The sequence below is a fragment of the Mesoplodon densirostris genome, chromosome 9 (genome assembly GCF_025265405.1).
Source record: "Mesoplodon densirostris isolate mMesDen1 chromosome 9, mMesDen1 primary haplotype, whole genome shotgun sequence".
NCBI lineage: Eukaryota > Metazoa > Chordata > Mammalia > Artiodactyla > Ziphiidae > Mesoplodon > Mesoplodon densirostris.
In genome coordinates this window covers 111553235-111577383 of record NC_082669.1, presented here as the reverse complement: position 1 = coordinate 111577383, position 24149 = coordinate 111553235, and the positions used below count along the sequence as shown (strand labels likewise).

At 46.6% G+C, this 24149-nt stretch overlaps 1 protein-coding gene across 6 annotated transcripts in view; it reads right to left on the bottom strand.

The window, feature by feature from the left end:
* Nucleotides 1-1835: 1835 nt before the first annotated feature.
* The window catches only part of RBM33 (RNA binding motif protein 33), a 117309-nt gene continuing 94995 nt past the window's right edge, over nt 1836-24149 (bottom strand). For 3 of the 6 annotated variants that reach the window (XM_060107955.1, XM_060107958.1, XM_060107959.1), the window contains 4 exons: nt 17359-17568; nt 14828-15016; nt 5271-5359; nt 1836-5021 (listed from right to left, as the gene is read on the bottom strand). In XM_060107955.1, the coding sequence (XP_059963938.1) occupies nt 4973-5021; nt 5271-5359; nt 14828-15016; nt 17359-17568 (537 nt within the window). In that variant the 3' untranslated portion in view covers nt 1836-4972. The remainder of the gene's footprint in view (nt 5022-5270; nt 5360-14827; nt 15017-17358; nt 17569-24149) is intronic. The other 3 variants (XM_060107956.1, XM_060107961.1, XM_060107960.1) reach the window with 2 other exon arrangements.

Genomic DNA, 24149 nt, shown 5'->3' with positions numbered 1-24149 from the left:
TAAATTACTAAATACAGAATATATTAAAACAGTACAACTGTTTGTCCACTTTGTGGAAAATATTAAAATTCAAAGCCTACATCATGTTCCTTTTTAAAAGGCCTGTATTTTTCTACATACCTTTCAAAATAAGTAAAACAAAACACCAACATGGAGGCCTTTTTACACTTTAGTTGGTACGAAGTAAAAGCAAAAAGCAACTTCTCACTAAAAATACCTGTTCTGCCTGCCCATCTTAATGAAAAGATTTCCTACCAAAACACGGCACAGAAAAGAGCGAGTTAAGACTTTCTGCACCTTCTCTAGAAAGAGCAGGTTACACGTGTAAAACCAATGATCCTTCCCAACCACACGCTACCAGAAGGTATACCTGGGATCCAATATGAATCAGTGAGTTTTGTTTGGTTCTAGGACACAAAACCATGGGCACTTTAAATGAGAAAAATTAATTAGGTTGTAAAAAACCTTACACAAAATCCTTAGGATTTAATAGAAGTCAAGGCTGACTGCCTTTGGAGAGTTCATATTTACCAATGTCCAAAATAATGCGTCATTCACAAATTTTAAGAAGAGCTGAGAAGGTTAATTAAAAATGCTCATTAAATACAATGGAATACCTAAATTTTCCCTCTATCGATGTAACTCCTGTGGCTTCCTTCATGAGGGGTGGGGGCATCTCCTGGTCCTAGTTTGCCTCACCCACACCCCCTCCCTCTGTTGGTTAATTCCCTTTTAGAATTCTGTCACTTAAAACCCTGTAAAAAATCAGTAATACCTTTCAAGCACTCCACCCCCTCCCCCAACAAACAAAGAGAAAGGAGCTGGGCTGTAGGGGGACGGGGCGGGGCGCCTCTAGCTGACTACAGGAAAGTAAAAGCAGCTCTACTGGGGCGCGCGTGAAGCCCGGAGAGGCACCAGGAGAGCAAGGGCAGCGCGGGCCTGCGCCCGCCGGGACACGCTTCTGGACAAGCGGCTCGCTGCCTCTCCAGGATCTAAGGGACAGGAGGGAGGACCAGAAGCCCCCAAGAGCGGCTCTAGGTGCTCTTCACACAGACCTCGACCAAAACCTGACCGTCCCCAGGAGGGGACGACGAGCACACTGAGCTTACCTTCAATTAAACAACAAAGAAATTAAAAAAAATAAGAAAACAAAAGCCAAACAGAACAAAACAAAAACCAGAAGCCAAAAACACACACACACACACACACACAAAACAAAACAAAACAAAACAAAAACAAAAAAAAGAAAGTGACAGGTTCTCAAAACAACACGGCCTCAGTTCTCATCTACCCTCCACGCAAGCCAGCCAGGCCTCCTCCTGTCCAAGAGCCCGGCGGTCCACCGAGCCCAAGGGGCTGGGCCTGGTGCGGACGCCCCTCCTCCAGCCCGGGCCGCCAGCGGACATCTACCGAGCCCACCGTGCCCGCCACCCGCCCGCAGGCCTCCCCCGCAGACCGGCTGACTCCTGTGCAGAGCCAGCGTGTTAGAATAAAGCCTCTGATGGACCCTCGTCACCACCCCTCCGTGCTACAACTCTCCTTGCCCCACGTCTAGGCTCCTTCTTCCCTCACCCTGGACACCTCTCCCAGCCTCCTTCCAGCAACAAAGTGTGTTTGCATACTTAAGCCAAATGCCCTTTAAAAAAAAAGACCCCTTTGTGCAGGATCTAAGCTGTCACAATTCAGAAACGCTACAGAACCAAGCATAAACAATTGTTTATCCAGGACCTTTACAAATCATGAGAAGGAAGATCCCCAATTAGAAATAGTTATGATGACGCCCCCCCTCCCCTCCCCTCCCCCACCCCCTCCCCCGCCCTCCCCGGTGGGGAGAGGGCACAGACACCTACTTAGCATGCTGCCTGTCCAGAAAGGGGGGAACCCACAATGTTTCTTTTGGAAAAAAGAGACGATATTTCTCCTTAAGAAGGATATCAGTATAAGAATTTAACCCATGTGGCCAGACCAACGGTAGTGCAAGGTTATGCTCAGGTAAGTAGCTAAGTGAACTTCTATTACAGCATAAGATCAAAACAAGATATAATGCAAAAAGAAAAAGCACCTCAGGTCCACACAGTCACCTACTGTCTTTACCTTATGAGATATACTGATATTTACTGGCTTCTTGAATTTGTGAACAAATAATACACAGGTCAGGATAAATGTATTGACTTACTACCATCTTTATAAAAATCGAATATACACACAAACACATCAACAATTACGGAACTGTATCCATTAAACTTTGATAAGACAACACAAAAGAACTAACAAATAGCTAAGATGCTGTTGAACTGAAAGCATTTCCAATAACATTTAGTTTTAAGAGGTCCATATTTACATGGTATGTTAACTGCTCCTGCATACCCTTTAAATGCATGATAAAGAAAGAACAAAGATAATGGTTGCAGCAGATCTTCCAAGAGGGTTCAGCTCATCACGGTGGTCTGATTTCACTGCGAGAAGTGCACCGAAAATGGAAATAACGTTCCTTTCTAATTCTGCTTCTTTCTTTCCTTTTCCAGTTTCCCTCAAGGAAACCAAGCCTCTGTTCCCAGGCCTGGCTGGCACTAACAGAGCCCGTGCCCAGGGGCCGTGTGCATCAGGAGGCGACCGAGGGAAGCCTTTCTAAACCAGTCCTTTCCGGAAGGCCCGGCTCGACTAAGCCTTTCAAGAACATTCTGTCAAGAGAAAGCTTACTTCTCTGTGTGTGTAGACTGTTACAGACACACACCTGTTCCGGGGCACCCGTCAGACTCAGACAACACAAAAACAGACCTTAAAGTAGCCGTGAGGTCTGCCTTGAACAAAGGTGCCCAAATAGGATTCGTTTCTTACCACTAACTAGAAGAAAGTATGCCTGAATGGCTACTTTTCAGAGACAACATGCAGATTTTTAGTTTCAAAGCCACAACATACTCAGACTATTTCAAAAAGCGGTAAAATTTTGTAAACTCAGCTCATTGCGTCATTAAGTCCTCGATGATAAGTCCATTAACTGTAAGCCTTCCTGCTGCCCAGGGCGGGGAAGTGGTCTGGATCTCTCCTATGTGGTGCCTGCATGCTATCCAAACTCACCACTTCAACGCAGCTCTCTGTGGACTGAGCCACATAAGCTACGCTCCTAACCTGTGAACACACCTGTATCTACTACTTGTGAGGACGTGGGCAGTGGCCACTGGCCATCTGGATGCTCCACTGGAGCACCCAGGGCCAGGCTGGCACACACCACCACCTCCCAAGGGTTAGGAAGGGGCTTTCTGGAACACGGGTGGCCAGGCACCTCAGCTCGGGGCGGGGGGGGGGGGGGGGCGGTGTTCTAGTGTGTTCTATGAGTGCCTATAGTTTCCTGGAACCGAAATCTTCTGAAGAGCAGCCATCAACAACCACCTTCACATTCCAGGCTCACTCCTAGCACACGGTACCACAGTGGAATCAATGCTACAAAAAGTCTCCCAGGGTCTGAAATGCTCTCCTCCTCTGGTTCTGGTAACTTAATTTGAAAAAGTAATATAAAATTTCAACTGTGAAAATAAGAAGATACAAGTTCACATGACCTGTGTCTTAGCTCCCAAGAGAAGGCTGAGAGGGAGGGGCACCTTGCTGCAGGGGGCTTCCTGCTCACATCTGGTCCTCGCTGGACTAACCAGACGCATTAACCGGTGGTAACAGGCTTCTATTTCCCTTAATTCCATTAATAAATATCACAGGAAATCTTAGGTATAAAATATAGCTAAAAAGTCTGAGTATGCCCCGGTATCATTTGCTCAAATAGTTCAGGTCCACGTTAGAATCCATCCAAAATAGTGAAACTCCTTCATGAGCAGAAATACAATAAGGCACTTTTTTCCACGTTTGCCCAGAATGAATTTTACTACTGATGACTTTAAGGGGAGGAAGTGTCTCTCACCTGAAGGAGCCTACCCAGCATCCCAGAGACACACTGCGCCACACGCCACGGAGAACGACAAGCCAGCGCAAACGTCCCCTCGCTCTCGGGTCCACTGAAGGACAGCGCAGCCCCTGCTCAAAAGGCCTTCAAAAAAGAAAGTCTTAATCACAGGTTGCCCAAGAATGTTCTATATGCGTCACAGAGCCGGTGACATGAATATGCCACTTGGGGCTGCATTTAAAAAGAGGAAAAAACAGGCCTGCGAAAGCTTCCGGCTGTCCTACCCTCCTCACCTGGCAGGTATGCTACGCAGCTCGCCTAGGAGGGAGCCCAGCGAGGGCTGGAGGCGAGGGCGTCCGGACACCTGCTCTCAGCCTGGGGGCGCGTGACGATACCCAGCAGCACTTCTGCCGCCTTCAGGACGAGTATAAAAAGGGGCGTTCCCTTTGGAACTAGGACTATACAGTTGGCGCTTTTGGTATTTACAAGAAGCAGAATCGGCCACACACTTGGCACCACTCCCAACCACCCTCATACCCTGCTTTCCAGGATATGCAACTGCCAATCATAATCACCCGAATTTTAACCTACGTTTTTACAAGAGCCTTTTGAGGGCTTTCTGAGACAGTAAAACAAGTGAAGCTGGTTGAGAAAACGCTCATCTAGCCTGCACTGAAGATAAGTGCAACCATTATCAAATATTCTTTGCTGTGAAAATTACTGAGAATTTGTGACGTTAATGCTCTTTACTCACTCTAGGTCGCTGTAATCGATCATACATGAGATCACGAGGAACGATGTGTACATGCATTGTAAGCACTTTGAACACAAAAGAAAGTGGAACCTGTAGTTCTTTGTGGTGACAAGAGAATGTGAAGCGATCTAACACCGAGTCGAGTCTGCCGCGTCCCGTAAGGCCAGCTCTTCTGGAATCAGTGCTGGGCCGCTGGGCGCTCCGGACAACAGCCACGCAGGGCTGCGGACGGAGAGACCTAAGCTTGCGGGGCTCTGCGCAGCAGCTCCCGGGAAGAAATTCCACAGCGCGTGTGCAGCGTTACGGTCAGGCTCTCCTGCCAGAAATCACTCAACGATCAGGGCCACATTTATGTGGGACAAATCTATCATATGCCTGTGGGGATTTAAAGAAACAATGACCATTAAGCTACCTCTGCACATCAGCAGCCACCTGATCAAGTAGAAGAAAACATGCAGACTGACACAGAAGATCCACACAAAGCCAGGAGTAACCACCCACGTCACAAAAGGAGGCAGTGTGCCCTCTCTCTGCACCCCTGGTGCGTCTCCGCAGAGACAGACAGCAGGCGGTAGCAACAGACCCCTCCCATCTCCCACCTGTCACCAGGGAATCCAAGGCTACCTGTGGAACTTCTGCTGAAACGCTAATGCATGAGCGGGTTCCTTGAACTTGGCTATGGCTTTCCGCTGCTGGGGAAGCATCTGTAAACTCTGAAGGAAGATAACAGAAATACTTTAGAATCCTGTTGTATAGGGTGTAATATATATATATAAAATATTTATTTATTTATTTATTTATTTATTTTTATACATCATATTTAATGCAAAATTTGAGTCCAGGCTGACCCTTAAATCACTAAAACAAACTAATTCTACCTCCCCGGCAATGTTTTGTAATCTATCCAGATAATCTATCCAACAACAGTGCTCCAGTAAGTCACTGCCCTGAGCAGCACTCATTCGTATCCTCACAGCTTGGTGTTAAGACCTCCCTTCCATCATGGGGGCTTCCCTGGTGGCGCAGTGGTTAAGAATCCACCTGCCAATGCAGGGGACACACATTCGAGCCCTGATCCGGGAAGAGCCCACACGCCGCGGAGCAACTAAGCCCACGAGCCACAGCTACTGAAGCCCGCGCGCCTAGAGCCCGTGCTCCGCAACAAGAGAAGCCACTGCAGTGAGAAGCCCACGCACCGCAACGAAGAGTAGCCCCTGCTCGCCGCAACTAGAGAAAGCCCGCGCACAGCAACGAAGACCCAACGCAGCCAATCAATCAATCTATATATATATATATATATATAAATAAGACCTTCCACCATTTGCCCCGTCAGCCACCTAATCTCTCTAAGCCTTCTTGGGGAGGCCCAGGACAGGTGTCCTTGGAGAGTTACTTTCTGCTTTCACGTCTTCCTGTCAGGCGATTTTCCACGGGGCCCTCAGTCAGCTTTTTAAAAGCACAATACTCATCATACAGGAGGAACTGCTGTAATGCAACGGGAGCCCACAGTCAGGGTGGGCAGTTACCTCCTAATTACCACTGGGGTAAATTAAGGGTTTCATATATGTAGGTGGGCCACAGTGAGGGGCGGCTGTGTCTGTGGCAACCATCAGCACAATTTGGTCACGGTCTGTGCTTTAAAGGGTCTGAGAGAAGTGGCATCTTAAATTAAACCTTTAGGGGACATCCCTGGCGGTCCAGTGGTTAAGCCTTCGTCTTCCAATGCAGTGGGTGCGGGTTTGATCCTTGGTCGGCGAGCTAAGATCCCACATGCCTTGTGGCCAAAAAAACCAAAACATAGAAGCAATACTGTAAGAAATTCAATAAAGACTTTAAAAATGGTCCACATCAAAAAAACCTTAAAAAAAAATTAGATCTTTAGGATCTGAAACAACCATTCCTGAGGCTACTGTTTGAGTTCATGAAGAAGATGGATCCATCAAGTGAAGAGACTGGTGCAGGGACAGTGAACTTACACTGGTCCTCCCTCACACTTGCCCTGAGGACAAGGGCCAGCTTTGTGCTTCCCCGAGGCCTGGGGATGTAGGATTCTAGGATTTGGGAGGGATGGGCCGGAGGAGAATTCGGATTTCTCAGCGGGCCCCACTCTCGAGTCTGATCCTTCTCAAGCATTTTGGTGACTTGCCATGTGGTCTGGGGCAATGAGCAAAGTGGCAGGGGGGCCTTGCTACCACGGGGACACAGCCTGAGGAAGCAGCACAGGACTCAGTGGCGGGGAACCGTCTGCTGTGTCTGGGCTTCTGTCCAGTGACGTTTAACAGCCAGAAAAAATAACTAATGGTAACACACAACCCTTTAGAAGTGTTTACACACGTGGCTGTTTCATTTTAAAGCATTTGTTCAAAGACCTACAACAAAAGCACATAGCCAAAATATCAATTCCTTGAAATATGTTCAAAAAAGGTATACTGTAGGGCTTCCCTGGTGGCGCAGTGGTTGAGAGTCCGCCTGCCGATGCAGGGCACGCGGGTTCGTGCCCCGGTCCGGGAAGATCCCACATGCCGCGGAGCGGCTGGGCCCGTGAGCCATGGCCGCTGAGCCTGCGCGTCTGGAGCCTGTGCTCCGCAACGGGAGAGACCACAGCAGTGAGAGGCCCGCGTACCGCAAAAAAAAAAAAAAAAAAAAAAAAAAAAGGTATACTGTAAATGAAATAAGCACTCTCCATTTTAGTAAACAGAACTCCCATGAGTAAAACATGACCAGGACAGCGCTAAAAAAATATTCTTTCTAAAAAGTTGCTTTTCAGTGCTTCACACAGAAATAAACAGTTTCAAGTCTCCACATTACATGGCACTAAGGTTTGCACACAGGCTCCCCTCGGAGGAGCAGTCAGATAGTCTGGGGCACATCACCAACCAGACCTGGACCAGTGCAAGGACCAAGTCCGGAGGTGACAGAGGCAGCCACTAGGCAGCAGTAAGCTCTGTCTGCCTGGTTTTCTGAAACCAGTTTAGTAGTTACCAGAGTTTTCCTCTTCTTTCAGATATAAAAAACAGACACAGAAGATTTTTCTTGATGATTTCACTTATCATTAAGTTAACTGGACAAGTAAAGCTCAGCAACTTGGTCTTTAATTAATGCCAACAATTAATTTCTCTTGGACACACTGTCAGCATGCGGCTTTTCTGGCCTCTCAAATTCCACTTCTGTTACTTGACAAAGACCTGTTTTCTCTGCCAGCCCCAGCTTCCGGCTCACGCCCACTCTGTGTCTTATTCTTGAATCATCTCCAGCTGTTGAAGCTCTTCTGGAACTGCTCCTGAAGAGAAAATGCAAGAGAAAATGCCGTGCTGTCCTGTCACCACCAGAGGAGGCCAGAGAAGAAGGTGGGTAGGAGCCTGCTTCAAGTCACAAGTCCAACCCAAGCACTGCAGCAGAACCTCCCACCAGGCCCTGCTTTCTGATTCGATCTCGGGCACCTCAGGCACCCTTTTCCTCTTCCAGCCACATGGCTGCAGTGCTGGAGGGCGCTGATGTGTAGGCACAGCTTCATGCTAACTGCTGCCATCACTGTGGCAGTTCTTACCACAAGACTTAGAAGAACTTACCTAAACTTATTTTGTCCAAAACTACAAAAATCGCTCAATTAGGAACTGACAAGAAAAAACTAACTTGTTATCGTATCACAAATAATTATGCACACTCTACAATTCACAGATGGAATCTGGATTTTGAAAATACTATGCTCTTCTTTTGAGAAAAAGCATGTCATGTCATTTCCTCTAGGTGATTTCACAATGTGGAACGAAGGCATGAAGCTTCCTCTTTACCATTTACCAATTTATAAGGTAAGAGGTAAGAAGACAGCTTATCTGTACCTAAGTGGTTTAAAGCTCAATTTGATTGAGAAGGTATCAATCAAGAGAGCATAAACTTTCGATGAATTTTTAAAAAATATTTATTTACTTATTTGTTGGCTGCGTCAGGTCTTAGTTGCAGCATGTAGGATCTTTCGTTGAGGCACACGGGCTCCTCTCTAGTTGTGGCACGCAGGCTTAGTTGCCCTGTGGCATGTGGGATCTTAGTTCCCCGACCACGGATGGAACCTGCGTCCCCTGCATTTCAAGACGGATTCTTAACCACTGGACCACCAGGGAGGTCCCTCAATGAAATTTTTAAATCACAGGAAGGAGTTGGTTCTCAATAGTCAACAAAAGTAATAAGAACACTGTCTTAAAATTTGTTTTGTCTGTTCCCCTTTATTGACATTTTTGCACCCTTTTCCGAAAAACAAAACCTATTTTCAGATATAACATTGAATTGCTAAAACTGTCAATATTCAACCATTTCTGACCCACCAAAACGACAAGTATTAGCGATCACTTTACTGGAAAGCGAGGAAAAGACACTGTCCACTAATAAGCTAAAAACTTATTATGATCACCAGCTTCTACTTTGAAAATATGTGCTTCTGCTAATCAGTAGACCACTTCCAAATAATTAAACACTTCAATTCACCCAGAATGAACGAAGAGTTAAACTTTGTCTCCAGTCTACACACTCACTCTGACCCCACCCCATCTCCCCACAAATACAGTACTGGCCCTCGGAGAGACAGGCTAACTTGCCCACGCCTACCCTGATATACTTGTCATTTTTCAGAGACAAGACATCTGCAGAAAATTTGAGAATAACTGTGCTACTGTAAGTAGCAAAATACCAGTTAAAATACTCCTTTAGTTGGCCACTTCCTTTGTTTATATTCGGCCATCCCATTCAGGGCCATTTGACTGAACTGCCACAAGGCACTACATTAACAGTAGAAAAGCTGTGACAACCTACAACTTAAGTCCAGAAAAATGTCCATGCTGTTCAGAACCTTGGCCGTTTTTTCCCTGATTAGGAAAAGTTCTTCTTCTTTCTAGAAAGAGCTTGTGTTCATGTCCATGTATACTAATAAATTACAATATTAAGGGGATTCTTTTTTTTTAACATCTTTATTGGAGTATAATTGCTTTACATTGTTGTGTTAGTTTCTGCTGTATAACAAAGTGAATCAGCTATACGTATACGTATATCCCCATATGAATGTTAAGGGGATTCTGAAATGATTCTGCAGTCCTGAAAATCAATTAAACTATTCTCCCACTCTGGCCAACAGTTCCCAGAACCTTCAGGAATCAACCTAAAGCCAAAAATGATATTGATATTAGTTGTTTTAAACAAGTGAAATTGCTCAAACAAGAGCCCCACTGATCAATCATTAGAAATCTACTCTCTCGGGCTCCACCCCAAACCTGATAAGATACCCTGGGGTGGGCCCAGCCTCCAGGGAAAGCTTGGGAGCCATCAAGGAACACGCACTAGGTCCTCCTTTCTCACGCGATGGCACCTGCACGTGTTGGTGGCAGCTGGCCTATGCCCATTAAACCTTTTCTTCTCTGGCCTCGCAGTCGGGCTCCTCAAGCCAGTCCTCGGGCAGCATGGCGCACGGCCCCTTCATTCCGGACCCTTTCTGTGCACAGCCCACTCGACCCTCTCGCTGGTGACGGGGCAGCGCCTCAGGCTGCTTCTCACGGAAATCAACGACTCCTCCCGTGCCTGTTCATATTTAACTAATCATCGCAGCGTGTGCGGTCTTTTTTGATGCCGATTCTGTTTTTTCCTCGAGTCCTGTGTTTGGGTTTCTTGTGTCCATGGCGTAAGTGCTGTTCTTTCTGCTCTGATACAGTTTAAAGACATTCTGAGGCCCTCTTCTTCCACACTCACCTTCATCTTGTACAAACGTGCCCTGCAACAGCCCATGTCTTATCACATGGTCTGCCTGGAATCCTCTTTTTTCTTTTGGGATTATTTACAACAGTGTTTTCAGAACTCTGTGTGGGAGCCTCCAATTAACAGTTTTTCCCATTACGGTTTCAGATCATGCGGCCATGGCTATATTTTCTTTAAACCTCGTGACGTCGGTTTTTGGAAAGTCTACATTTGACTATGCCTGGTGTTTTCCTTCCCAAACGTCCTGAACTTCAAAATGACTGAACTGCTTTCACTGAGATCCCAGCTTTCTCCACATCACCCACCAGCCATCCCTAGTCAGTCAGAACCAGACGCAAAGAAGGTAAGACGGTCTCATCCCAGAAACGAGATGCTCCAATGTGACCCCACATTACACGACTGCTCAAAAGGGCTCCCCCTCACTGGGCGGCCCAAGACACCCGCCAGAATGAGGGCTTTCCAAGTGTCTGGTTCCCTGGCACTACCGCGTTGGGAGCTTGGCAAATGTGGTGGATCCCGGACGGCCTCTCCTCAGCAGCCTGAAGCGAACCCCCCAGAAGACTCTGCTCTGGGACAACAGGCCGCCTTTCAAGAGCACACGCTTTCCCTCAATGGTATGTGGAGGCCTCCGTGTTTCTTCCATTCCCCCTTGCGGGTGACACCACGGAATGGTGAAAGGGGTAGGAGACAGCGTTTGCAAGCTTGTGTGGTTCATGAGACTCACGTAGGTGAAGTACTTGGTTGGGAAGCTGCACACCAATAAACGGCAGACTCGGGACCGAAACCGAAGCCCTCTCTCAAAGCCCGACACTTGCTGCTGCACTGCCGCGTCCCGGAGGGCCCGGCAGCTTCGAGAATGAGCTGCCATGGCCACTCCGGTCACTCGGGCTCTCGGTTTAGCGACTACCTTCCAGGGTTGTTGGAGAAATCAGGAAAGACGCCGGGGAAAAGTGAACAGCGCGGTGCCAGGCACGTGCTGGCCTGATCTAAGCCTCCGCTGTTATCCCTGCCGTTGCTCGTGGCCAGTGCCGCCTTTTTATTTTAGTGATGATCACAACAAGGAAAATACTTTTATTTTCACACCATGGCATTTCGTTTCTCTATAGGATAACACATTTTTCTTAACAGTTGTAGGTAAAATCCCACAAACAGGGAAGTAAGGATAACTAAGCAAAGGGGTTCAGAAGTTATAACTACCTCACCTCCTGACCCTAAGAGTTAGCTCGGCTTCAGTCTTCCGGAACGCGGCAGGAGGCCGCTCCCTGGGAACGTGCGCCGGTCACCAGAGGGGCACCTGCGCGAGGCTCACCTGTCTGTGGAGCCCCCATGCCCCCGCACAAGTCCGCCTCCCGGAGCCCCACACGCACCCAGCCGGCCCCTCCCTTCCCTAAGAGCAAGACCCCCCAGTGTCCGGGCAGAACCTCCTTTCTGATTCTTTCCCTGTCACTGCTAGAGAGTACCAGGTGGGCTTATTCTCACTGCACCCTCTCACCTGAAACTCTCAAACACGCTGCGATGCTTCCTGTGTCATTTCTACCACTGGTCAGAACACTTCTACAAAATCCTATCATTTTTCCTTATTCTGTCAGGGAGACTACAGATAAATGTCTTTAAAAAGGACTCTTTAGAGAGGCTTATGAGAACAGGTTAAGGGGACAGCACACTAACCGGGGAGTGACGCCGCCACAGAAAAGCAGCAGAGCTGACGTGCTGTTACTGCCATTCCCATAATTAAAGGCCCAAAGGAACCGGCCTTCCTAGTCCAGACACCACCTCTTGCTGTTACACTAAGTGAACGCCAGGTGGCACCACAGCCCAGCCCACCAGAGGCTTGACACACGTTTCTTCTTCAGCCAGCGCAGCGGGTCAGGGGGCCTGGGTCCCCTAACCATCCCTCTGAAGTGTACTTATAGTTAAACCACAATGAAGTCTTGTTATAAACGCCTTTAAATAATTTATACCTAGCAATATCATTCTTTAGCTATCTAATGCTGGCAGAAGCTTGCTATTGACAGGTCAGTTTGTTTGTTTTGCGGTACGCGGGCCTCTCACTGTTGTGGCCTCTCCCGTTGCGGGGCACAGGCTCCGGACGCGCAGGCCCAGCGGCCATGGCTCAGGGGCCCAGCCGCTCGGCGGCACGTGGGATCTTCCTGGACCGGGGCACGAACCCGCGTCCCCTGCATCGGCAGGCGGACCCTCAACCACTGCGCCACCAGGGAAGCCCTGTTTGTTTTTAAATTGAGAAACTCAGCACTTTGTGAATGCAGTGTTTAAAAATCTATGAACTCTCCCTCAAAATCATTCTACGGAACTAAGTAAGACTGGCAAGAAATGAGAGCTCTGCTTTTTGCTCCCTGGGATGGACAAACGTGCCCTACTGAGTAAGTGCTAGATTCATCCATCACCCTCTGGGATTTTTTACGGTGGCACTTTCAGGGTACCTGATGTAACTCAGAAAACACCACTCTCATTTTCCTATCTTCCTCTCCCTTTCTAGTTAAGAGAAGCCCTTAAAACACTTGACATTGTTTTTGCCTGGCTTTAAGTGCCCTCAGTTAAACTTTACTTAGCACAATGACCTCTAATCCTTCTTTCCAGAACGGGAGAAAAAATAAATAAAAAAGGCAAATGGGAGGAAAGATGGCCCCCAAAATGCAGAACTCAGAATTCAGTTTTTAAGATGGATAAAACCAAGGTTAGGTGTTTGAGCAGTGGCTCCAAGCTAGCTTTTGCAGGGCAGTCAACCGCACACAGTGCTGTAAGCAGCAACAGCACTGCCATTCACACTTCTTGAAAACTGAATCACATGCAAGGATGCTCAAGAGAATTATCAAGACTACATAGGAGGAAGCAAAGTCCAGAAAACGAGGTCACGTGTGGAAAGCAACAGTGCTACCACTTCCCACCCAAACACAGACACCAGGAACACGAGCCCTCAGAGAACAGACTGGACTAGGCCCTGGGTCTTTAACTCCAGGCCCCCTGGTGAACTGTGAACTGTGACCCCAAGTTTTCAACCGCCATTTGTCTGAGAATCCACTCAGGATAACCATATTTTAATACATCGTAAGTTCTCTAATGCCAGTTCTGTTCCTGCAAATTAATCCGTGTTATGACGGACTGTCCAAGGACAACTCTCCGTGGCCATGAGCTTAATACCTCTTGATGACTGACATGCCGCTCCTGACCACACAGCTGGGAAACTGACCCTCCTAAAAACAGAAGCCACAGCCTCCGGTTAATGTTTCGCTATTACATACACATGAAAACTAAGCTTAACCACCTCTCTGAGAATCCAAGGATGAAGGCAGAAGTAGTTAAACCTCAACAACGACATCATCTCGGAAGGGCTTCCACCTACGCCTCATTCTTGTCAACACTCAATGGTAGATGAAGGCTTAAAATACACTAAAAATTAATTACTTGTGTCAACTCTGTTTCCCCATTAACCCATGAAGCAAGAGACCTTAAGAGAAAGCACTCTGTGTTTCTTGTGTTCTTTTTTTTTTTTGGCCATGCCACTTTCAGGACCTTAGTTCTCCCTGACCAGGGATCAAACCTGTGCCCCCTGCAGTGTAACCACTGGACCGCCAGGGAAGTCCCCTTTCTGTGCACTTTTTACTCAGAAATCTAACATTCACACTCCACGTCCTACGATTTGCATCAAACATCCTTCGGAAGTGCTCCAGCTTCAGACACGGATCCTGGCGCAGGACGGAGGGGTGTGCTGCTCACGGCTGTGACTCGGTGGCGGGCAGGGGGGGAGGCGGGGAGCTGGTAGGAAAGGCCAGAGTTGGGGACTAGAGACACACTGCTCAAGGAAAACCAGGTCTACCCACTGCGCTGGTTTACCTCCAGGGCTCTAGAGGCTGGAGCGATCAGGGATTTCAGTGGCAATGTTTGTTTACAACACAACTGGAGACCTATCTGCAGCCAGCTCAGCAGAGATCTTCACGCATTTAGAATTAGCCAGTTTTAAAATTAAGAGACCAAAATATAGTCCACATTATTTCACATTTGTAAAGTCTAAAGCAAGTTCCACAGGTGTTAACATGTGAGGCTATTTCTGAAAATTAAGGTCAAAAGGCTAAATACTTTAAAATTTTAAAACTGTTACACACAAAACAAGTGTGTGATAGAGCAAAAAGATTGTGTGTTTGGGTCCATATAAGAACTTTAGGATAATTTGAGGATTTCAAAGGATAATTTGTTCAGCTAGAATAAATATTTCAGAACGTTTCTGAGCACCTGATAATTTCCAAATAATCTAAGCCTAAGGCAAAAGTTCTGGCATCAAGTGTGCACAGTAGATAAAATATTTGTCTTTCTTCTCAAGAGTACTGTTTTAACATGAAGTAACCAACACAACGGGATTTTAAATGAAGAAATAACCGAGTCTTGGGAAGGACAAAGGGCACAGACAGAAGGGGCCCCAGGTGACCCACCTGAATGGGTCCTACTGACATCAGCAGGCTCTTCAGCTGGGCGTCAGTAGTGGATGAAGAAAGCCCTTCAACAGACACAACGCAGGGCTGAGGCTTGCACTCCACCACCCGGAGATTCTGCTTGTTGGGCATCAGGCGGCCCCGGCCCATCGCTCCTGCCATTCCCCGGCCGCGCCCGTGCATGAGGACCTGGCAACAACAAAAGGAACGATTCAAGGTTGAAGCTTGGGGTTTTTTTCACAGCTACTAAGATACAAAAGTGAACAAATCAGAATCCATTAAAATATACCGTGAGTGACAGGACCTTCTGTAGTTTTTATCCACTATCAGAAAAGGGTTTAATGTCTAAATAAGACCACAGTACCCAGCAAACTGAAGTGAAGGAAAAGGAAGGAAAAGGAAGTAGCGAAGTCTGCACCTATCTTGGTGCCGAGCATGGTACTAGGTAGGCACTTTCTGTGCTACCATCCTTCTGTAGACGAAGCAGCAGGATCACAGGGGTTCAGAAACTTGCCACGAGTAACACAGAGAGCTGGGTCCAGTCCTTATCGGCCCTAGAGCCCTAATTTCTCCCACTGTATCCCAGGCAAACCCAGCGGGGACCAGGGGACTGTGCATGGTGCTCCCCACAGCTGCCTCCCTGTCACTGCGAGCCACAACCCTACGTACCCCGGAGGGCAGATTCTGCAGCAGGAGTCTCCCACCGGCTGCACCACTGCACGTTACACTCCTCTGCAGGGCTTTCAAAACAAAACCAAAAACCCAAACTACAACGACTGAGTGTCCCTGTCCCCCACCAAAATTACAACATCACTGGCCTAAGGTGGGGCCCAGACCTTAGCATTTTTAAAAGCCGTCCAGGGCTCAAAACCACTGTTCTGCGATCTTTGAAACAAGAAGGAACAGCTGAGCTTTCCGGTCTTTTCTAACCCGGAAATTAGATAAAGCACCAGCACCCCCCAGATCAGGAGAACAGTGAAACGCAGACACGGATGTGACTAGGCTCACTGGGTTTTCCAGACATCCTGCCCAACTCTGCCCGAGAGTCGGCGTAGAAAGAGCCAAAAATGACCTCCCGTCCCGTCTCAGAAAAGGGCAGAGAGGAAGGCAGACAGAAATCGGAATGGAACCTTCGTACATGAATGGGTACCACACAAAGGGAAACTGAGAAAAAAACGCAACACTTCTGAACATTCCACAGAAGGTGACACAACTACTCCTGTGAAGTGAGTTCTTGGAGTGCAAAAGGGTATTTCAAGAGAAGTCACACGGGAAAACACCATCAAAAAGTGCAAGTTTCACTGCCTGGAAACCAGCAGTAAATAACTATTGTTGTGTTCTGTAACTAATAACAACATCCTCTACCAAGTGCTGGCTTACATTCCAGGCACCGTATATCTTCTTATAAAACCCTCACAAGAGCCCAAATAAGACAAGAAAGATTACTGTCCTCACTTTTATAGGAGAGTAACCTGAGGCTGAAGTTGAAGAAACACGAGTGCTTTATCTATGTGTACAACAGCTGTACTGGGGAGGGGGGGTGTTCTACAGTCTTTCTCATCGCATACCCAGGGACAACACCTGACCGAAGAAAATTTAGACTGGAGCAATTTTTAAAGAGTATATCTGAAGATACGACTTAATGTGTCTGTGCCTGTGCCACCTGAAGCAAAAATGTCACAACTCTGTTTGTCCCTGTATCATAAGGTATTTATGAGAAAATAAATCCGGAGTAACTGAATTACTTCAAAGAGCTAGAATGGTCTTCAGGCTAACACTAGTCCTTAATATCAACTGCAAGGCAAGCAGAGAGGATGAACTGGCAGAGTTCAGAGCCTTCTAGAAGGAACTCAGAGCAGGCATTGCTGCCCCTCTTCCACCCTAAGGTCATCAGGCAAGGGGCATCTGGCTTCTGCGCCAAGAGGGGACCTTGCTGTCAGGCAGAGAGGGGGGCCTTGGGAAAGCTACAAAGACACCCTCACCAGAAGCTGGGGTGGGTCCCCACCAGGACATGATGGGACAAGGGAGACGCTCCTCTCCTCGAGAAGGTTAAATTCACAAGGGGTACTGGATGCCCACACTGAGTTCGGAGAAGGAAAACACCCCCTCGACCCCCAGAGCGAGGGAGGGAGGAGGGAAGAGCCGGGGGGAGAGGCACTTTTTCGGGCAAGGAACTTCACCCCCAAAGGCTTCCCATCTGCGAACTGCGGTGACGAGGAACAAGAGTCTGGAGGAGCAGCTGGCAGGGGAGGAAGGAGCGCTGGGCTGGGCTCTGTGCAGGGCTGTCCCCAGAGCACAGCTCAGAGCTGCCCGAAATACCCGCAGCCTGGGTTTAGGGTGATTTCCCCGCATCGTACCACTAAAACAGTCCCAAGAGGAAAGCGCTTTTGTGAACATTTCGAGGCCAGGGCGAAGGAAACTACGGTTCGTTCATCCACAGTCAGCGCTCCTGCTGCGCCAGGCACTACCATCAGTGGGTTCACGGGGCTCCGGCGCCAGGCCCCTGGGGCGGGGGCGGTAACGGGCAGTACCTTCTTGGCCGGGTGAATTCCTTGGATGCTCTTGATGCCTGGAGGGCCGGCTGAGTGCACGTGGGCCCCCGCCGGAGGGTGCTGGGGCTGCTGAGGCACCCCCTTGGCCAGCGTCACCTTGCGGGCAGGCTGCTGTCTTGCTGCTGGGGGCGGAGCGAGCCGCGGAGGCTGGCCCTCCAGGTGAAAACAGCCATCGCTCTCTCCTCCCTGCTGAAACCAAGGCAGCGCGCTGGTCAGTCTCCGCACGGGCAGGCACCCCTCCCCAGCATCGGGCTCCACCTCGATCAGCGTTCAACTGAGAAGCAAAACCATCAAGCCTGCCATTTCACTAGGGCCACTAAGGAAATTTCTTATTTGACGGGTGTTTGGGTTTTAATCGTATTTTTCAAATTTAAAACTAAGATCTTTAATTACTGTATCCACTCAAGAGGTCTATAATTACTAAAGTAAGTGCTGTTGAGTTCAGTGAAATAGTGCTTGACTTTAAAAATACTTCATACTCGACATGCCTTTTCCATTTTCATGAGCATTCTTGTTAAAATCTGACAGTTTGTATAGGCAGTGGTTTTAAACTTTTAACTCCCGTTCAAACCTAATGAAAGTGGGTCATCATCCTGACTTGCCCCGCTGTCCCCCTGGCACTGGTGTAAATCCTGGGCATGCCCCAGTGCCTTCCTCCCTGCAGATACAACCCTGAACACTTGGGCTCCCTCCTCCTGTGAATCACAAGTACCCACACGTAGGCTGGCCTCCAGCCTCAGTCCTATTTGGAACAAAAGCAGACCAGCCAGGAATCTGAGAAACTGAATGAGGAAATTCTAGAAATGAAAGAGTTACTGGAGGCCCAGACAAGTCCTCCCCACATGGCTGACAGGGAACCGCGGGGGGACAGCAGGAAGAAGAGCTGAGGAGGGGTCCGAGGGGGCAACGCACACACAGCTCGCCGGCCAAGGGAAGGGCGAGGCGCCGAGCACCCTCGATTCCTCAACGCTGGCTGACCACTGAGCTAGGCAGCGACAGGGCTGACTCCCTAGGAGACCAGGCTAAGAAATGAAAACCCCAGGCCCAAATGGATCCTCTGGTGAATTCTATCAACTATTTAAGAAAGACAGACTCCCAATCTTACACAATCTGGTTCAGAAAACAAAAGCGGAGGGACAACTTTCCCGCTCATCCTCTCAGACTTGTATTACCCTTTCACAAAAGTCAGACAAAGACATCAAAAGAAACAAAAGCCACAAAAGAATATCCCTCATACAAATACATGAAAAAAATTCTCACCAAAACACTAGCAAACTAAATTCAGCAACACAGAAAAAGAAGCATACACCATAACCAAGTAAGATTTATCCCAGGAATGCAAGGTTGGTTTAACACTCAAAAATCAGCTATCAGACCACATCAGTAGAGGAAAAGACCACATGACCACCTGCACTGATACAGGAAAAGCACTCATAATAAGAATTTTCAATGAACTAGGAACAGAAGGGACAAATCAACCTGATAAAGGAAATCTACCAAAAACCGACAGCTCACATCATGCTTAGCGTGAGACTAGTCAGGGGTATTCGACCTGCACATTAGTCACCTGGGGAGCTCTCGGGTGTTAGTGTTCCTGGACTTTGACCCAGAACCATCCAATTAGACCCTCTGGCGCTGGAACCCAGACATGAGCCTATTTTAAAGGCTCTTCCAGTGATGCTGTCCAGCCAGGGCTGAGGACGGCTGAACCAGGTGGGTCCCCCCACAATGGTCTGTGACTCTGTGACGTTATAATGTCGGCTGTAAGTGCCTGAAACGTGATCCTGCTGGGAGCTATTCCAACCTGAAGGAAGACTGTTCCCCAAATGAAAATGGAAGCACCATGGAAAGGCAGGCCACGCTGCAGGACCAGGATCCACACAAAGTGAGACTGCTTCTTGTGCTTCTTGACACTTCTCCATTACATCTTTTATCCAAAAGGTGTGAGCAGGTACCCCAGCCAGGCAGGAATGGCCTCTTCTCAGCACACAATTTTTCAAAGTTCTTATCTTGAAAAGCTATGTGAACACTCTCTAGTTTTGTATATGCTTGAAACTTTCTATACTAAAAAGTTGAAAATTTTAAGGATATACACCACATATTCCTATTTTTTTTTTTTTTTTTTTTTTGCAGTACGTGGGCCTCTCACTGCTGTGGCCTCTCCCGCTGTGGAGCACAGGCTCCGGACGCACAGGCTCAGTGGCCACGGCTCATGGGCCCAGCCGCTCCACGGCATGTGGGGTCCTCCCAGACCGGGGCACGAACCTGTGTCCCCTGCATCGGCAGGCGGACTCTCAACCACTGCGCCACCAGGGAAGCCCCATGTTCCTATCTTTAAAAGCCAGTAATCCATCACTTATTAATTTACCTAAAATCATATTGAAATTATGTTAGTATAAGATTCATAAATTCACTATTCAAGTGTTAAGTCTCACTGTTCTTAAAAACATCTTTTTACATGGGCTGACACTTCACACTAGCCCCCAGGGCCCACCAGAGGCTGTGCCATAGATGCAGGTGGCACTGGGTCACTAAATTCTCCACACAGATCAGCTACCTAACAGTCTACTGACTGATCCTCCACCGTCTACCTTTTTCACGAATGTGGATAAATGAACTGGCTATTATGTATGGTTAGCTCTCTGGGGAAAGTCTTCCATTTTACGGACTCCCTGGAAGCTCATCAGAGGAGGGCAAAGTCTATGGACACCTAGAGCATATGCCATTTTGTAAGGGTCTAGAGAAACCAGTGGCTTAGACTTTGGTGAGTCTGCTTTTGTTCACCAAGCCAAAATTTCCTATGCATATAGATGGCACTGAGATATTTACTGAATAAAACAATCAACGGTAGATCAGGCTTCTAAAAACTACGTAGTTCTGAATGTGCTATTAAAAAAAAGATTACAGTATCAGGATACTAGGTCCCACTAGGGGCCACTGTCAATTAGTACATATGTATTTACTAAATGCCACTGTGATACTAAAAAGGCCAGCCTTCAGTTCAGCACTGATACTGGGTGCATCAGAAAACATACTGTCATGCTGTACAAATCGGTAATCAGCTGGTACATGTGGTCTAAAAGGAATGATGTCCATATATACGATGGACAACATGGTGAGTATCGTTGCAGATATTTTCTTTAGCAATCCAGAGCTAAAAACGTAGATGATCTTAAAAAAAAAACAAAAAAAGAAAAAGAAAGAAAAAGAGAGAGGAAAAAAAAAAAGGGAATTCCCTCACCACCAATGGTTAGGATTCTGTGCTTCCACGGCCAGGGGGCCTGGGTTCAATCTCCAGTTGGGGAACTAATATCTCACAAGCCGTGAGGAGCGGCCAAAAAAAAAAAAAAAGTAGATGATCTAGATAGAAAACTTTTATTTAAAAAGAAGAGTCTGCACCAAAAGTAGGATATTTGCCTATTTTTAAGGTATACAATACACCGTGTGTATGTACTTGGGTGATAAATATGTAACGCTGTGGTGATCTGATGATTTTTAAACGGGGAATTAAGAACAGAAACATTTAGTCAATAAACACCCCAAACAAAAATTCTCTTTACTGCTATTTTGAGTTAAGAGACTGGTGATAATTTATGTCTGACAATATTAGGTCAGAGGAACACCTTGAAGAACAAAGTTCTAAACTTTTATTTTCCTTTCAAAACAAGTTTACGTTTTAAAGTAAACTTGATTCCCATCTGCAGTTCAGAAATAAAGGTACAGGTATCACAAAGAGCCTCTCCATTTAGGACTTTCCAAGAGATGGCCTGAGAAGACAGTAAATGACGTCTGTGATCAGAGTGCCTGCGGGTCTGGACCTCACCGCCAGGCGGTCTCCTCGCTCCGTCTGCATCTCACAAACTCACGAGCACGGTGAGCACCCCTACTCCTCCCTGCCCGGGGAGCCTCAGCAGCCACCACCCTGACCTGCTCACTCGAGGGGGCCCCCAGCATCTCTAATCCTAAGGTTTCCCAGGCCACGTAACTGCTTTATTTTTCTTCACAGCATTAATCACCACTCACAGTCCTGTCATGCTCACGAGAATGGGAGCCCCGCGGGGAGCACTGGTCACCACGGCATCCTCAGGACAGAGAAGAGGACCGAGCCCCGAGCAGGCAGACGACAAGCACTTGGTGAGTCAGCGATGAACAAGAAAGAGGGATGTTTCAAGCAGGGATTATAACAAAGGCCCAACTTTTGGGAAAAACAGCTATCATCAGCTTACTGACAAGTGACGGGAAGATCTGGGTAAGGTCTGGAGCTACTTATATTCAGCACAATGTTTTACACCTCCTACAGCTACAAATGATGTAATAAACTTTGTAACAGAAATCTCCAAGGCACCCTAGGCTCTCCATCACCATGCTGAATGGCATCATCCAACATGCTCCACTCACGGGAAGATGGATGGAGCTGTTTGCTGAATGTCTTCAATTTGACAAGTCGTACACTAGGGTCTGTACAGGGACTGTTTTCCTTCAATCCTCCCTCCAGGTAAATATTATTATTCTCACTTTCCAAATGAAAAACCCGAGATCCTTGGTCACACAGCAAGTGCTTTTAGGACTTCCTGTCTCAGTGGCTCCAAAGCACGGACTCCACACAACCTCGTAGGCAAGGAGCTTATACTAACATAACTATTTTTAGCAGGGTTGGAAACAAAGGGACTAACCATCATTCAATTAAATCATTTTAAGGAAATGAAGGTTTACTATAATGCTCTGCTCTGACGTTTTTCTGGAAACCATGCTGAAGATTCAAGGCTTAAATATAAGTAATAAGTTATTTCATTTTGCAGGAAAAGCAGTTTTTTTTTTCAGTTGAGAGAACAATTATTTTCTTTCAAATTAGCACAACGAAAAGCTAATTCTTAGGATAAATTTTAAATCCCAGAGTTATTCCGGTTAACACCAGGTAACATTCAACCTAACTTCTAGGCTGTGGCCAGAAACATATTTTTTACACCTACTCTCACATTCTCACAGACACAGAAAAAAGGTGAAAGAGAACCAAGCCAAACTGAACCCACCTATTTATTTAGAAGTCTTCTACAACTTGTGCATATAGTTAATAGCACTGAAGGAGATCCCAAAATTACTAGTTATGTAAATTTAAAAATACTGTTGATTCAAATTAGGACTTTCAGAAACCTGAAAGTTTCATTAAAAACTTATTAAGTTACATTATCATCTTAATGTAAGGAAATAACTAGTCATCTGTGGATGGCAGATTACGTTCCATTCAAAGAAAGGAAATCCACTTTGAAAGTGCATTTCTCTAGGGTGGCACAGTTCCCTTTTAAATTCCTTACACAGCAGTGTGTTTAGACATGATTTTAAATACCTTTTACTTCCTCCAAAACAGATGAAGAGAAAAGAAGTTTGGCCTGTCTTAGACCAACCTGGAAATATTTTCTTGGTTTTTTTCCACAAATAAATATCTTTTAATGAATACTATAAAAATGTCTTTTGAGAGCAGTTTTTCTTAAATATAAAAGGCACTTCCTGAATTAAGTAAGCTTAGGGAACACTTTTTATCAGCTTAATCGTTACAAAAAATGAGGTTTGTAGCCACCAACATTAGCATGACAAATTTATTTATAACAAATTGTTTAAACGTATAGATAAAATGCCCATTAATATTGTCAAGGTAGCCTGCAATTTGACAGATCAAATCTTATTTTCATTCTTAAACATCATGAAGAAGTGGTATCGCTGGCTCGCATTCACTAGTGAGCAAATTGATTAATCCCTCTCTATAGAAATCTCAACTCTTGATTACACCTATCAGACGTTAAGCAGCATTATTCTAGAGTGACAACACTTGACAAATTCCCCAACCATTTTTCTCAGCCTTTGTGGCCCTGCTAGCTTGTATTAACCCTGATGAAAAATTAATTTTCCTTATCTTCTTCTAGACCCCAAAATCCAAATCCGCCAAACTGGCAACTCTTTCTGTAAAGGTATTATGAAAACCTCTAAAAGATTAATTGCATGTCTTCAGGTGACATTAAATTAATTTCTGTACTCATGACAGACATTTGATACTCCGTACTGAGAGGGCAGATAACATTGTCGGGACACAGAGAAGGACAGTGGTTAGGGTCCCAGGGCAGCCTCTTATGAATTCTCCTTCCGATAAGGCCTACTTCACTGTCATGGCAATGCTGCTCATCTGCCAGCCCACAGACCTCACAGAGCAGGTTTCTATTAACTACAACAATGCTGGGCCTGGCCCTGTGATCTTTAGAAAGCTCACCCAGAATCTGGACAATAAATGATATGCATGCTCTACGAAGTTTCTAAACACAAATACATTTCATGCTCTAGTTTGTCTTTGAGACTACTACTTAAAGGAGAAAAGATAAAAGAAAACAAACAGGCTAATAACATTCTTATCCAGGCTCCTGTGTCAATTCCCTAATTAAACTGCTGCAATATGATATGAGGTGAGGACACTTCACATGTGCAGTGTCCATCTATTCTATGCAATAAATTATCCTTCCATACGGCAAGCATGCAAAACACGTAAAAGCAGCAACTTAAATCTAAAATGCTTCCTATAAAATTCCAGTAACAGGTCTACACGGGTTGAACTGAAACAAAATCCATAAGGTTAAAGGGATCTCACAAGTGCTTGCTTGGGCTTCCGGGAGAAAAAAAGGATTCAACCGGTAGGTGCACCAGGATTTCGCCTTATGGTGATAACACGCACAGTTATTCAAGTGCTCTCTCTCTCTCTCTCAACATTCTACCTTTCTGAAACTAGT